Raw genomic sequence first — 11,706 nt, 5'->3', positions numbered from 1 at the left:
ATCTTGACACAGTATCCTCGCTAGGCATAAACGTCATGTCCCATGATGCCTTTGTATTTAATTCCGGTTTATGATCAACTTTCACCCCGGGAAAAGTGAAATAAACGTGGGAAGTATGATCACGAGTAGCGTCATGCTGTTATGTTCGGCACCACAGTTGAAGAATGTACAATCGTGCATATAATTTCGGCACGATCGTATGACACTGCTTCACAAGTGAGTGAAAAGTGAAATGCTTACTGTTATATTTGTAGTGTATGAGCATGCCAGTCTAAAATTATAATTGGCTGCTAGCTAACTAGGTAACCAGTCAGCCACTAGGCAAGTTATTTTCTAATTCTATTGTCGAGTGTCTAGCTAAGCGTGGTGGGACAGTACACCAATGTTTGTACCTATTATACTGCACAGTGCTTAGGTGCATGTCCAATGACCCTTGTTGAAGAATCTATAAATTCCATATTAACCTAGTTTAAATACTATACAATACCCAATCAGAAACTATTAACAAATTGTCTAACTCCAGTTGTTAAAACCAGGAAAGGAACCCGGCCCGCGATTAGAAAGGGTGAATGTTGTTCTTCCTGGCTTGTTTTGATCCGCGGTTTCCTATGTGGTAGATTGTGTCTGTAACCATTACGCTATTTAAACGGCTGGAATGCAACTTTTATCTAAGCCATTACATTTTTACTGAAATAACATGGACAACAAAACGTTTATTTATTGAGCTAAAGTGTCGGGTAAGATGGGATAACTTGACCCCCTACATGGGATAACTGCCCCCCCCCCCAAGAATATTGTCTACCTGCGGACACAAAAATGAAAACGTTGGGGAAGAAATGGTATGTGGATGATGATGATTAGGTTTGGGAGAATAAACTATAAGGGAACAAAACAGATGCAATTCATGGTATTACAGACTGGGTATACACTCACCTAAAGGATTATTCGGAACACCTGTTCAATTTCTCATTAATGCAATTATCTAATCAACCAATCACATGGCAGTTGCTTCAGTGCATTTAGGGGTGTTTTTGGGAAAGAAAGGTGATTTAAGCAATTTTGATCGTGGCATGGTTGTTGGTGCCAGATGGGCCGGTCTGAGTCTGGTGGTGGTGGTGTAATGGTGTGGGGGATGTTTTCTTGGCACACTTTAGGCCCCTTAGTGCCAATTGGGCATCGTTTAAATGCCATGGCCTACCTGAGCATTGTTTCTGACCATGTCCATCCCTTTATGACCACCATGTACCCATCCTCTGATGGCTACTTCCAGCAGGATAATGCACCATGTCACAAAGCTGGAATCATTTCAAATTGGTTTCTTGAACATGACAATGAGTTCACTGTACTGAAATGGCCCCCACAGTCACCAGATCTCAACCCAATAGAGCATCTTTGGGATGTGGTGGAACGGGAGCTTCGTGCCCTGGATGTGCATCCCACAAATCTCCATCAACTGCAAGATGCTATCTTATCAATATGGGACAACATTTCTAAAGAATGCTTTCAGCACCTTGTTGAGTCAATGCCACATAGAATTAAGGCAGTTCTGAAGCCGAAAGGGGTTTAAACACAGTATTAGTATGGTGTTTCTAATAATCCTTTAGGTGAGTGTATATTGTTGTGCGATGGCTGAAACGTACCGAATATATCTGAGAGATAAAAATTTAAACATCTAAGAGGGGAATCGAACCGGGGTCAAAACATTGTAAGTCAGTGATAATCCTGCAAGACCACAAAGTTTGCAGGTAAATAGTTCACATCCGTATTGTCTCCAAATGCCACTTTTATCCAAGCCAGTACATTTTTGTAGGAATAACGTGGGCAAAAGAACGTTTATTTACGGAACTAAAGTGTACTTTTTTGTACAAAGATTACTGTAGATGGTCATCCATACAGTAACAGTTGAATAGCTGACCACTACGCTATGTGAACTACGAGGGGACATACTACCTCATCAGAAAACTGCATCTCAACATTAGATAATTTTGTCTCGCGTTAACATAACGCCCAGTTTGAAGTTTTAGTTAGACACCATTAATCATTGCGTTAAGTTTACTTCCATCACAAATATCATCTATGAACTGTATGGCTTTTATTAGCCAGTAATAGGCCTACTAGTATCTACTTACTATTTGGAATAGTCATTTGAATTGAGCAAATGTTAGCGAGACTGAAGATGAACTTTACACTGTCAAAGCTATTTCATTTCATGGCACAACGTTCATTTTTCATTCATTCGTGGATGACATTGATACAATAACTATCAATATAAGTGAAGGTAACTATTTAGTCAAGTGAAAAGAGAGAATCATGGAAACCCCTCCTGTGTTACTGCGCAAGGGCTTGTGATTTATTGGCTATTACTGCAAAAAGCATGCATGGATGTGTATTTAAAAAAAAAAGTTTCAATATCGCAAAGAATACAATTTTAGGCTTACTATAACATAGCTACTTATGGTTGTATTCAGCACAGCTTTTGTCTATGCTGAACAAATCCTAATGCATAATTAGTTATCTGTGGCGAGATGTGAATACCGGTCACCTGCGTGAAAGGCTGCGTCTCTAACCACTACACTATTGATCCGAGGGTGAATAGTCACTCACTCAGTCAGCCAGCCAGTCACTCAGTAAGAGACATTTGCTCTTGGCCGGCTCCTCTTACGTGGTCCGGCAAAAACACTACAGTATAGCTTATAATTATTATTATTTTTGTTTCACCTTAATTTAAGCAACTTAGCCGATTGACAACCAATATTCATTTACAATGACGACCAGGCACCATGATGTAAATGATATGTGGCTGAACATTTCTTACATACATAAGCCGGCCTGTGAATTTCAGGGTGGTTACATCTCTTCCGAACACTACGTTTTACTGAAACAAGGGTAGTGAGATTCTTTGTTATCATTTAAACCATAGATAATTGAACAATGCTTTATATCTGTGGTTTCAACTGCTGATTCTCACTCAAGCATCATTTCTTGACTTTCATGGTTTAACATCCATTTGATGTGATTATAGCAATGACAGTGCACGTTATTCTAGCTAGTACAACAATTTGTAGACTGTTATGTAAGGTTACCATTTGCTTACTACTTCACATTTGGTTAAAATTTTGTGTATTTACTCCTCAAATAGTTTGAGTTAGTGGAAAAATCCAAAGAGGGATAGCCTAATATAGTTTGACATTGCATGACACAACGCTGATAACAGTTCATTTGTAGTGCCTCGAGGATTGTTGTTCACCTGATCTGCATGGCTAAGGTCATTCACACTAATCAGCTCAACTCTGGCCCTGGGATGTAACTCAGGCTGAGGAGATTAGGGATTTCACATGAGACGCATGACAGGTACAGCTTAGAGTGTCAGTCAAGGCGGCTGGAACTAGTCTTCTGCACGGCCAGGTACACCCCATGGCAGATCGACTCTGGACTCATAAATGCTGTCAAAATGGTAATATCTTTGTCATTCATCAGTGTCACTCTTAAATAAGTGATTGTTTCTTTCCCTCTTTGGATTAGTTTGTACTTGCTTGACTGTCAGTATGGACCTGGGCAAAGCCAAGTTGCTGAGGACAGGCCTGAACACGCTGCACCAAGCCATCCACCCCATTCATGGGATCGCATGGACGGACGGGAAGCAGGTCTGCCTCACCTCCCTTTACTACGCCAACGGTGAGGTGAAATTCGGTGACACCAATGTCATTGGTCAGTTCGAGCATGTGTTTGGTCTCTACTGGGGCCCACTGTGCTGTTCTGGGTCAGCGGCCCTGTTGGCTGTCCAGCACAAGAAACATGTCACCGTGTGGCAGCTGCAGCTCAGCTCTCTGGAACAGAACAAGCTGCTCTGCACCCAAACGTGTGAGATGAGCGAACCCTTCCCCCTGCTTTCCCAGGGATGTGTTTGGCACCCCAAGCTGGACATCCTCTCTGTCCTCACCAAGAAAGATGCATCCGTGCTGTTCTGTGTCCGCTTGGACAACCGCAGGGTGAAGGCTGATATCAAAGGAAGTGGACTCATCCACTGTGCCTGCTGGACCAAAGATGGAGTCCGGCTGGTTGTGGCCATCGGAAGCGCCCTTCACTCATACATCTACAACGATGTTCAGAAGAGTCTTTTAGCATGCAGCTTCTGCCCTATCTTCGACGTGGGAGGTTACATCTGCGCCATGGAGTCAACAGGCGAGGCCCAGGTCGCTGTGGCCACAGAGTTACCTCTGGATAGGATCTGTGGGCTGAACGCAGGCATAGCGTTTGACGTTCAGTGTGATTCCGATTCCTCTCTACCCGGACATTCTTCTCCAATGGCGATGTTGGACGAGGAAGGCTGTATAGATGCCCGCCGGAGGTCCTTCGACTCAGAGAGATCCTACCTTTCCTGTTCCTCCTCTGGCGGTCCCATGGACCTTACCCACCTGCTGGCCAAGCACCGGAGCTCGGACCCGAGTCCACTAATACACCTGCGCCGCAAAGACCACGTGACTGGCTCCGGACAGGATTCGTCTCACCTTATCCTTGTAACGTATGAGCGGAAAGTTACCACAACGAGTAAGGTCAGCATTCCTGGGATCCTGGTGCCAGATATAGTGGCCTTTGATTCCAGGGGCTCTACGGTGGCAGTGGCCTCCAACACGTGTAGCATGGTATTGGTCTACTGCATCACGTCCTCCGCCATGCCCAATGTCCAGCAGATCTCCTTACAGAAGAATGAGAGGCCCAAAGGCGTCTGTTTCCTCAGTGACAAGACATTGCTCCTCATGATCGGCAAACAGAAGTCTAACGATCCCATCTTCCTCCCCTCCTCCAACACCGACAAGTACAGCCTGCGCCTCACCCCCAAGGAGATTGTCTACGATGGAGAAACCCCAGCGTCTCCCTCCGCAAACCAGGAATCCCCTGTCAATTTTTACCCAGAGATTAGGCGCCACTCGGAGCATGTCTTTTCTAAGACGGAGCAGCAGGAACGTGTGGGGATCAAGGAGCTGGTGCTTCCCGGAGGAGGTGTAATCCAGTGCCATTCTCCGGGGAGCAGCAGGAGGAGGCTGGTGGAAGAACTGAGGAGCCCGGAACCAAGCTCCGTTGACTTCCCCTACTCGGACCTCGGTCATCCATCCAGCCAAACCCATTCCAGTGCTGATTCCCTCACTATCGAGAACTTTAACATGGAGCACGCCAACCGGACATCAAATCTTTCTTCAGCTGGACAAGCTAGCAGGGAGTCCAGTCGAGCTTGCTCCCCATACTATAATCCTAGGGATAAGCCCCACTCGGAGCTCCCCACACTGCCCAAGACCACCCCACTGGCTCACCAAGAGAGGGAGAGGAACTTGGAGCAGCTGTCTCAGAACATGGAGAGGCTCTTCTCTCGCTTCTATGAGGTGCAACAGTGTCTGACAGAGATCAGGGACTTCACTCACAATGGGAAAAAGGGTCTGGTGACTAGTTACCCTAATGCCAGTGAACCTCCATATGTTAACATTACTTGTCAGGTAAGAGTTGAAGGTAATACTTAAAGAACAGATACATGTTTATTGAAAGACCTCACATTAAATTAAGACCACAGCTGTGAACAAATTTACAAAGTCGTGTTTGAAGCAGCCAAATAACAAAGGACACCCTGCAGGTAAACCGCATACAAAATGAATACCTTAACATTAATCTGATGCCGGGATAATAAGATACTGATGTTATCCATGGTGGGCTTTGTTTACATGTGAGGAAGGACGAATGTGTATTCCTGGGGTTAGAGTAATCCATCCACCATTGACTTACAATGGCTGCACAAAGACAGGAATATGGCTTTTCTAGCAGAACGATACAGTTGTGATTTGGTTAATGACTCAGGAATAGGCGTCCATCAATAACTGTGTGCATTTTTGTATGTCAAAATAGTACTAACTACTCCGTTTCAATGCAGAAGCAGCTGTCGGAGAATGTGTTCATAGATGAGAGAAGGCCAGTGTTGCTTTGTGATGGGAAGCTGTGTCTGAAGGTTCTTCAGGAGCTGTTTAACCTCAGCATAGTGGAAATGATGTATGGTATGTATTTGGCCTTTTCCATATGAGTGGTAACACCTGGTTGTTGGCTTGACATTCTTTGTTTATACAATGTGTATTGAATATATTCCAGGCTTCATTCAAACAGTTATTTGAGATTGAAGGTCATTAAAAACAATACAATATTGTTATATATTGCTTTTCTGGGACCCAAAGTTGCTTTACAAAACTTAGGAGACACAGATACAAAGAACAAAAGACACGGAATGCATGTTATAACACAATAGGGGATATTTCAACAAGAGACAGAGGAGGGGACGGAGGCGGGGCAAGAGAGATGCAATTTGGAACAGATGGGGCTTGACTCGGTGCTGGAAGGTGGTGATTGACTCGGAATCCCGGATGGTTTGCAGGCAGGGAGTTCCAGAGCCTAGGAGCAATGGCTTTCCCCAGTGTGGGCAGGCCTCAAAAGCAAATTGTGTAATTTGGTCTGAGCCATGTTGGCGGCCTGTGCATACCTGAATGCCGTTATTCATTTGTGTTAGCTCTGTGGACAGCACAACTGGTGAAAACACTTGTTACCAAAAGTTAAAGTGCAGTTACCTTTGCCCTCAGGGTTTCCCCTCAGTTTTCCAGGGATCCATACATATAAGAACCGACTTATAACCTATATCCTGGCCCATAATAGGAGTTACCCGAACACTTAGCTTCTCTCAACCAACTGGATATGGGTGTGTTATCAAAATCAGCTCAGTTTCCCTCCACATAAACAGACATACATGAATGCAATTTAAACAACAGTTATTGGAGTTCCATGTAGTGCTTCAGTTAATGGGCGGAGAGCTAAATATGGGCCTGATTATAGGGTTAGTGTGGATTAGGAGGTTTAAAACAGAAGCAGCTTACAGGCCCACCACGCCCTTCCTGAGTTAGTTGTGTTTAAATGCAGTATGCTCCACCAACACTGTGCTTTGGAGTATTGCCTGACACATTACTTTTCTTATTGGATTAATGCAATTACTAACTAGTAAAAGTTTAGAATATCAATAAGGCACTTCAGGGGGTTTGTGGTTCATGCTCAATATAGACTTGGTATATTGACCTTATGCCACACCCCCATGCGCATCATGGCTTAAATAGTTAAATGTTAAATAGTCTGAAGTGCAACTATGAAAAAATACTAATTGAATTAAAGCCTCCAAATGTTTTCTCTTTAAAATTGAAACACTGGCCTCCTTTGTGTTTCAGGTCCTTTGTGGATTGTCTTGGTGGCTGATGCAGAGGGCTTTGTGCCCCTGACATTCAAACCCAAAGAAGAGTTTACAGTGAGGAACGGCAAAAGGAAATCTCCCATCAAAACCCCTGGGAGTCCTGAATCCAGCCCCTCAAGCCCTGTCAAAACTCCCTCAAGCCCTCTCAAATCTAACCCTAACAGAGACATGAACACAGCCTAACTCAAAAGACAGAAGCCCAAAAAGAATCTTGCCCAAAACACAGTGGGTTCATTTGAGATTGCAGCTGAGTCAGAAAGTTGAGACTGATCTACAAATCGCCTGCATTTTAAATAACCACTCCATAATTTTTTTGATCTGTCTGTCGCAATTTAACCAGGATTGCTTTTGTACATGGCCAGAGGTGTGAGCATAGGTGAAATCACAGAGCAAGAGATTAGCACACATACAAGACAAAGGCATATCCAATAAAACATTCATAATGGTGGATATCTAAAAACTAAACAAACACAAGTCAACCCTGTCATCAAGTTTTTATTGGAAAATAACGAGTGGAATTTTGGTTTTAGGAATGTTTTTGCACTTTTGAAAGAAGCATGTTTTAAATTAAATGTTTACATATAGGGCATAGTTGGGAGATTGTGCTGTATGGCCATCTGGTTCAAAATGAAGTTATTTTCTTTTTTCTAAATGAAGTGCTATAGTGCAGTGTTTTGGCTGGCCTAGTTCGGGGTAGCTGCCACCACATCTCAGAAAGATTTTTGTTTGTGTTTTAAATGAATGTATATTATTAAAACCCTCAAATGTTTAAAATGGATAGTTTCCTCGCTTATTATGACTGATTATATTATGCTTGTGGTTTAGCCAGTTATAACTGATGTTATAGTACCACCAGGGGGAAGCACTGGACAAAAAAATCATACCTACCTTTTCAATAAGAACTACATGGTTTATACATGGGAAACTGGGCCCTTCTTTTTCAGTCTGTTGACCTAAAACTCAACATCACCTAAAATAGAACCTTTAGCAATTAGCAGTAACCCCCATGTTTATGGTTCTATCAACCAATGTCAACAGCACTTATTAAGCCCGTCTATTGTTGCCAAACTAGCATACTCTGATACCATCCATAATAAATAGCTGCCTAGCAGCATTGTCCGGCTAAGCACAGCAAATAGTGATATACATTCATTTATATAAATAAGGTAATCTTGTTGGTATATTCAAGATGGCTATACATTACATGTTCATGTGAAAACACAGAAACAAACTTAAATGTTTACATGAAAACAACTCATATTTCTCAGTGTAATATACACTAATGGAAGTCATATTCCAGTGGTGGAACTGGAATTCGTCACACACGGAAGCTCTCCTGTCTGTTCCACTCCAGGTCACCCGTTACTCAGATCCTCCAATGTTCTGGAGGTGACGGTGCCTTGTTTCCTATAGAGAATGGACAATGTAAACTTTAACATAACCCGTTTCTTGGTATTTGAGCCATTTCTGGACGTAATTTGAGTCAACATGATGGAGTGACAGGCAAGATAACAAGTACAGTTACAACAGTAGTTGTGTATTCAAAATACTGTTAACTATTAAGTATGCAGCATTAGGATTATTCATTCTCTTACGTTTCATAAACAGAAATATCCTCTACACTGCATTTACAGTGATTTGTTGTGTTATAGACTTAATTTATTATTTATTTTAGAATGTAGAAATGTGTGCCAATTTAATAAAAATTAAAACAAAGAAATCTCATTTATATAAGTATCATGACCCTGTATTCATTACTGTAGAATCACCTTTAGTGGCGAACACAGCTTTGAGTCTTCTTGGGTATGCCTCCACTGGCTTTGCACACCAGGATTTTGGCAGTTTCTCACATTCAATTCCTTGCAGATCCTTTTGAAGCTCTGTCAAATTGGAGGGGTGACAGTGAACTGCAGTCTTCAGGTCTCCCACAGATATTCAACGGAGTTTGAGTCTCGACAGAATTCTCTGAGGTCAATGGAGAGTTTCTTGCACTTCATGACTTGGTTTTTGCTTTGACATGCACTGTGAAATGTGGACCCTTATATAGACAGGTGTGTGCTTTTCTAAATCATTTCTGATCACTTGCGACAGGTGGACTCCAGTCAAGTTCTAGAGACATCTTAAGAATGGTCAGGACTCAGGACGAATCTGAACTCAATTTGAATGTCGTGGCTAAGGGTCTGAATACTTATGTACATGAGATACTTCAGTTTTTTTCTTTCTAAAACATGCTTTTGTTTTGTCATTATGGGATATTCGGTTTTGATTGATGGTAAAAAATGAATAATCAATTATTTAAAAAAAGTCTATAACACAAAATGTAGAGAATGCAAAGGGGTATGGATACTTTCCAAAGTCACTGTATTTCCGCACTGTTATCCTGCTAACAAGGTGCATGGTTCCTCACCGTAGCTCCTCTAGACACAGTTTGTTCCTGAGCCGGACGTCCTCGCTGATGGGGTAGAGCAGCAATATCAACAAGCCGGTTACAATGAAGGCCACAGGGGCGGCGCCAATGAGCAACTTCAAAGTGTACGCTACTTGAGCTGGCTGCCTGCAGGCCCCTGTGTCATAACCCGCAAACCTGCAGATACATACAGCTGTGTCAAACGCAGTAAACCCGTAGAGGTACATCTGCATCGACCCCAGCGCTGCACGCCACCTTGTTGTCCGGTATACATCTCACATTTGAGTTATAATGGCTTTCTGTTAGTGGTGCAGTACTCTTGTGTTATGTCATCTGTCTCACTCACTCGAGGCACAGAGTGGACACTCCCAGGGAAATCCCGGCGGCGAACTTGGTGAAGAACACATAGAAGGAGTAGAAGATAGCCTCGTAGCCTTTACAGTGGGGATTCGCAAGACGGAAGTCATCCACCACGTCTGGCAGCATCGACCTGAAACGAAACACACAGACACACACACACATCGATACTACATCAAAACATCTCTCATCATGAACTTATAGGCCTACCCCGTAATCATGTTATACAACTGGCCCCATCTGTCTGATGAAGAGCAATCTACTTATAGCTGCAAGTGAATGAAATGGCTATAATAATGCTTAAAGAGCCAAGATAAAAGGGCCCAGTGAAAGGACTTGAACTAATAACATGATTAGATGATGAAGCTAGCTGGCCGCTAGCCGCATTTCTCAGACCACAGATGGGAATCACCAGATAAACAAACAGACAGAAATACACATCACGATGACCCCATGGGATATACCCTGTCATTTAAAGAAGGGGAGGATTGGGGGGGGAGAAGAAGAAAGGAGGGAAAAGGGAGAGTGCAGGGTAAAGAAGGATGAGTAGGAAAAGGGGGAGGGGCAGACGTGAGGATAATGTGCTTTAAAACAATAGTAGGTAATATATAGTAATAGCAAAAAGTGAACTTAAGGTTTATACACATCCCATTAAAACACATGACATCAGAGCCAGGCATGACCGCTTGGACAAAGAGACAAGGATATTACTGGCACTGTTATGACTACTTGAAACTACTAGGTTACTAATTGCACAAAGACTGTAGCTATTTTACTACACCAGTATTTGTTACTGCCGCTACCGTAGCTACAACCACTGGCTAGTGCTACGACAACAAGGCTTCATTTCCGGAGGACATTTGTGAATGCCCAATTCGGTTGGTCATACCATGGTAGGAGTAGTGATGCGGCCACACTGAGTCCTGAAGAGACAGCCACTACGTAGGCAACAACCAGGTTAGGGATGAATACCAACATCATTGTGAACGGCATCATCCACTGCACAGAAAGCGAGAGAGAGGAGTTCAGTTTCCCAAGACATAATAATCTGTTTCTCCACAAGGTGGCATATTCTTATCAACATCAAAAGTACCAAGAGCATTTTGTCCCAGACACTTACAGTGATGCCACAGAAGGCTGCTGTCTTCTTGCCAAACCTTTCCAGAAACCACTGCCACAGAGGGATGCTCACAACTGCAGAAACCTAAGAGAAAAGATAAATCATTCTGATGAATATGCACTCTAGTCCGTAACGCTATTTGTGTTAATTATGAGTTTACACAAAGTGTCATACAAAATGATGTTACTTGTTGACTAATCAGAAATGTAGCAAATGTAGTAGCTGGTTCCCGGAATCTAAGTGGTTATATGGCTAAAATATTGTAAATCACAAACGTAGATGTAGGCTATTTCAAAGGCAGTGCAGAAATTATTCAAAAATATGAAATAGCTGAGAGTCTATTTGTAGCTGTTAGGGAGAGGCATCTAAAATAGTCCAAGGGCACACTCAGTACTTCACAGTTTTAAGTAAAATACAGTATACATTGAAAAAGTGTACCTTTGCACATTGCATTGTAGGACACACTAGGACTAATCTTGGCACAGTAGAGAAGGACGTACACATCCTGGTGAGTCATATCATTGGGTGAGAAATTCTGTACAATATGCCACTTTT

At 42.7% G+C, this 11,706-nt stretch overlaps 2 protein-coding genes across 4 annotated transcripts in view; one reads left to right on the top strand and one right to left on the bottom strand.

The window, feature by feature from the left end:
- The first annotated feature begins 75 nt into the window (after positions 1–75).
- wdcp (WD repeat and coiled coil containing) lies at positions 76–8,036 on the top strand. Of its 2 annotated transcripts, none has more exons than XM_010882168.4 (4): positions 76–216; positions 3,523–5,489; positions 5,918–6,038; positions 7,245–8,036. In XM_010882168.4, exons 2-4 carry the CDS (start codon positions 3,546–3,548, stop codon positions 7,448–7,450), a joined length of 2,271 nt encoding a protein of 756 aa, XP_010880470.2. In that variant the 5' UTR covers positions 76–216; positions 3,523–3,545; the 3' UTR covers positions 7,451–8,036. The 2 variants fall into 2 exon arrangements, with proteins under 2 accessions (XP_010880470.2, XP_010880471.2); XM_010882169.3 differs by lacking the exon at positions 76–216 and adding an exon at positions 3,280–3,405.
- The window catches only part of mfsd2b (major facilitator superfamily domain containing 2B), a 23,568-nt gene continuing 19,606 nt past the window's right edge, over positions 7,745–11,706 (bottom strand). For both annotated transcript variants that reach the window (XM_010882167.4, XM_020056269.3), the window contains 5 exons: positions 11,152–11,235; positions 10,921–11,030; positions 10,021–10,164; positions 9,675–9,851; positions 7,745–8,674 (listed from right to left, as the gene is read on the bottom strand). In XM_010882167.4, the coding sequence (XP_010880469.1) occupies positions 8,623–8,674; positions 9,675–9,851; positions 10,021–10,164; positions 10,921–11,030; positions 11,152–11,235 (567 nt within the window). In that variant the 3' untranslated portion in view covers positions 7,745–8,622. The remainder of the gene's footprint in view (positions 8,675–9,674; positions 9,852–10,020; positions 10,165–10,920; positions 11,031–11,151; positions 11,236–11,706) is intronic.

Source organism: Esox lucius, chromosome 18 (genome assembly GCF_011004845.1).
Source record: "Esox lucius isolate fEsoLuc1 chromosome 18, fEsoLuc1.pri, whole genome shotgun sequence".
Lineage (NCBI taxonomy): Eukaryota > Metazoa > Chordata > Actinopteri > Esociformes > Esocidae > Esox > Esox lucius.
The sequence above is the reverse complement of the archived record's forward strand: the minus strand, read 5'-3'. Positions and strand labels throughout refer to the sequence as shown.

Coding starts and splice junctions, on each gene's coding strand:
- wdcp (XM_010882168.4), top strand. CDS start 3,546: ATGGACCTGGGCAAAGCCAAGTTGCTGAGGACAGGCCTGAACACGCTG. Junction 5,490..5,917: donor ATGTTAACATTACTTGTCAG/GTAAGAGTTGAA, acceptor GTTTCAATGCAG/AAGCAGCTGTCGGAGAATGT. Junction 6,039..7,244: donor CATAGTGGAAATGATGTATG/GTATGTATTTGG, acceptor TTTGTGTTTCAG/GTCCTTTGTGGATTGTCTTG.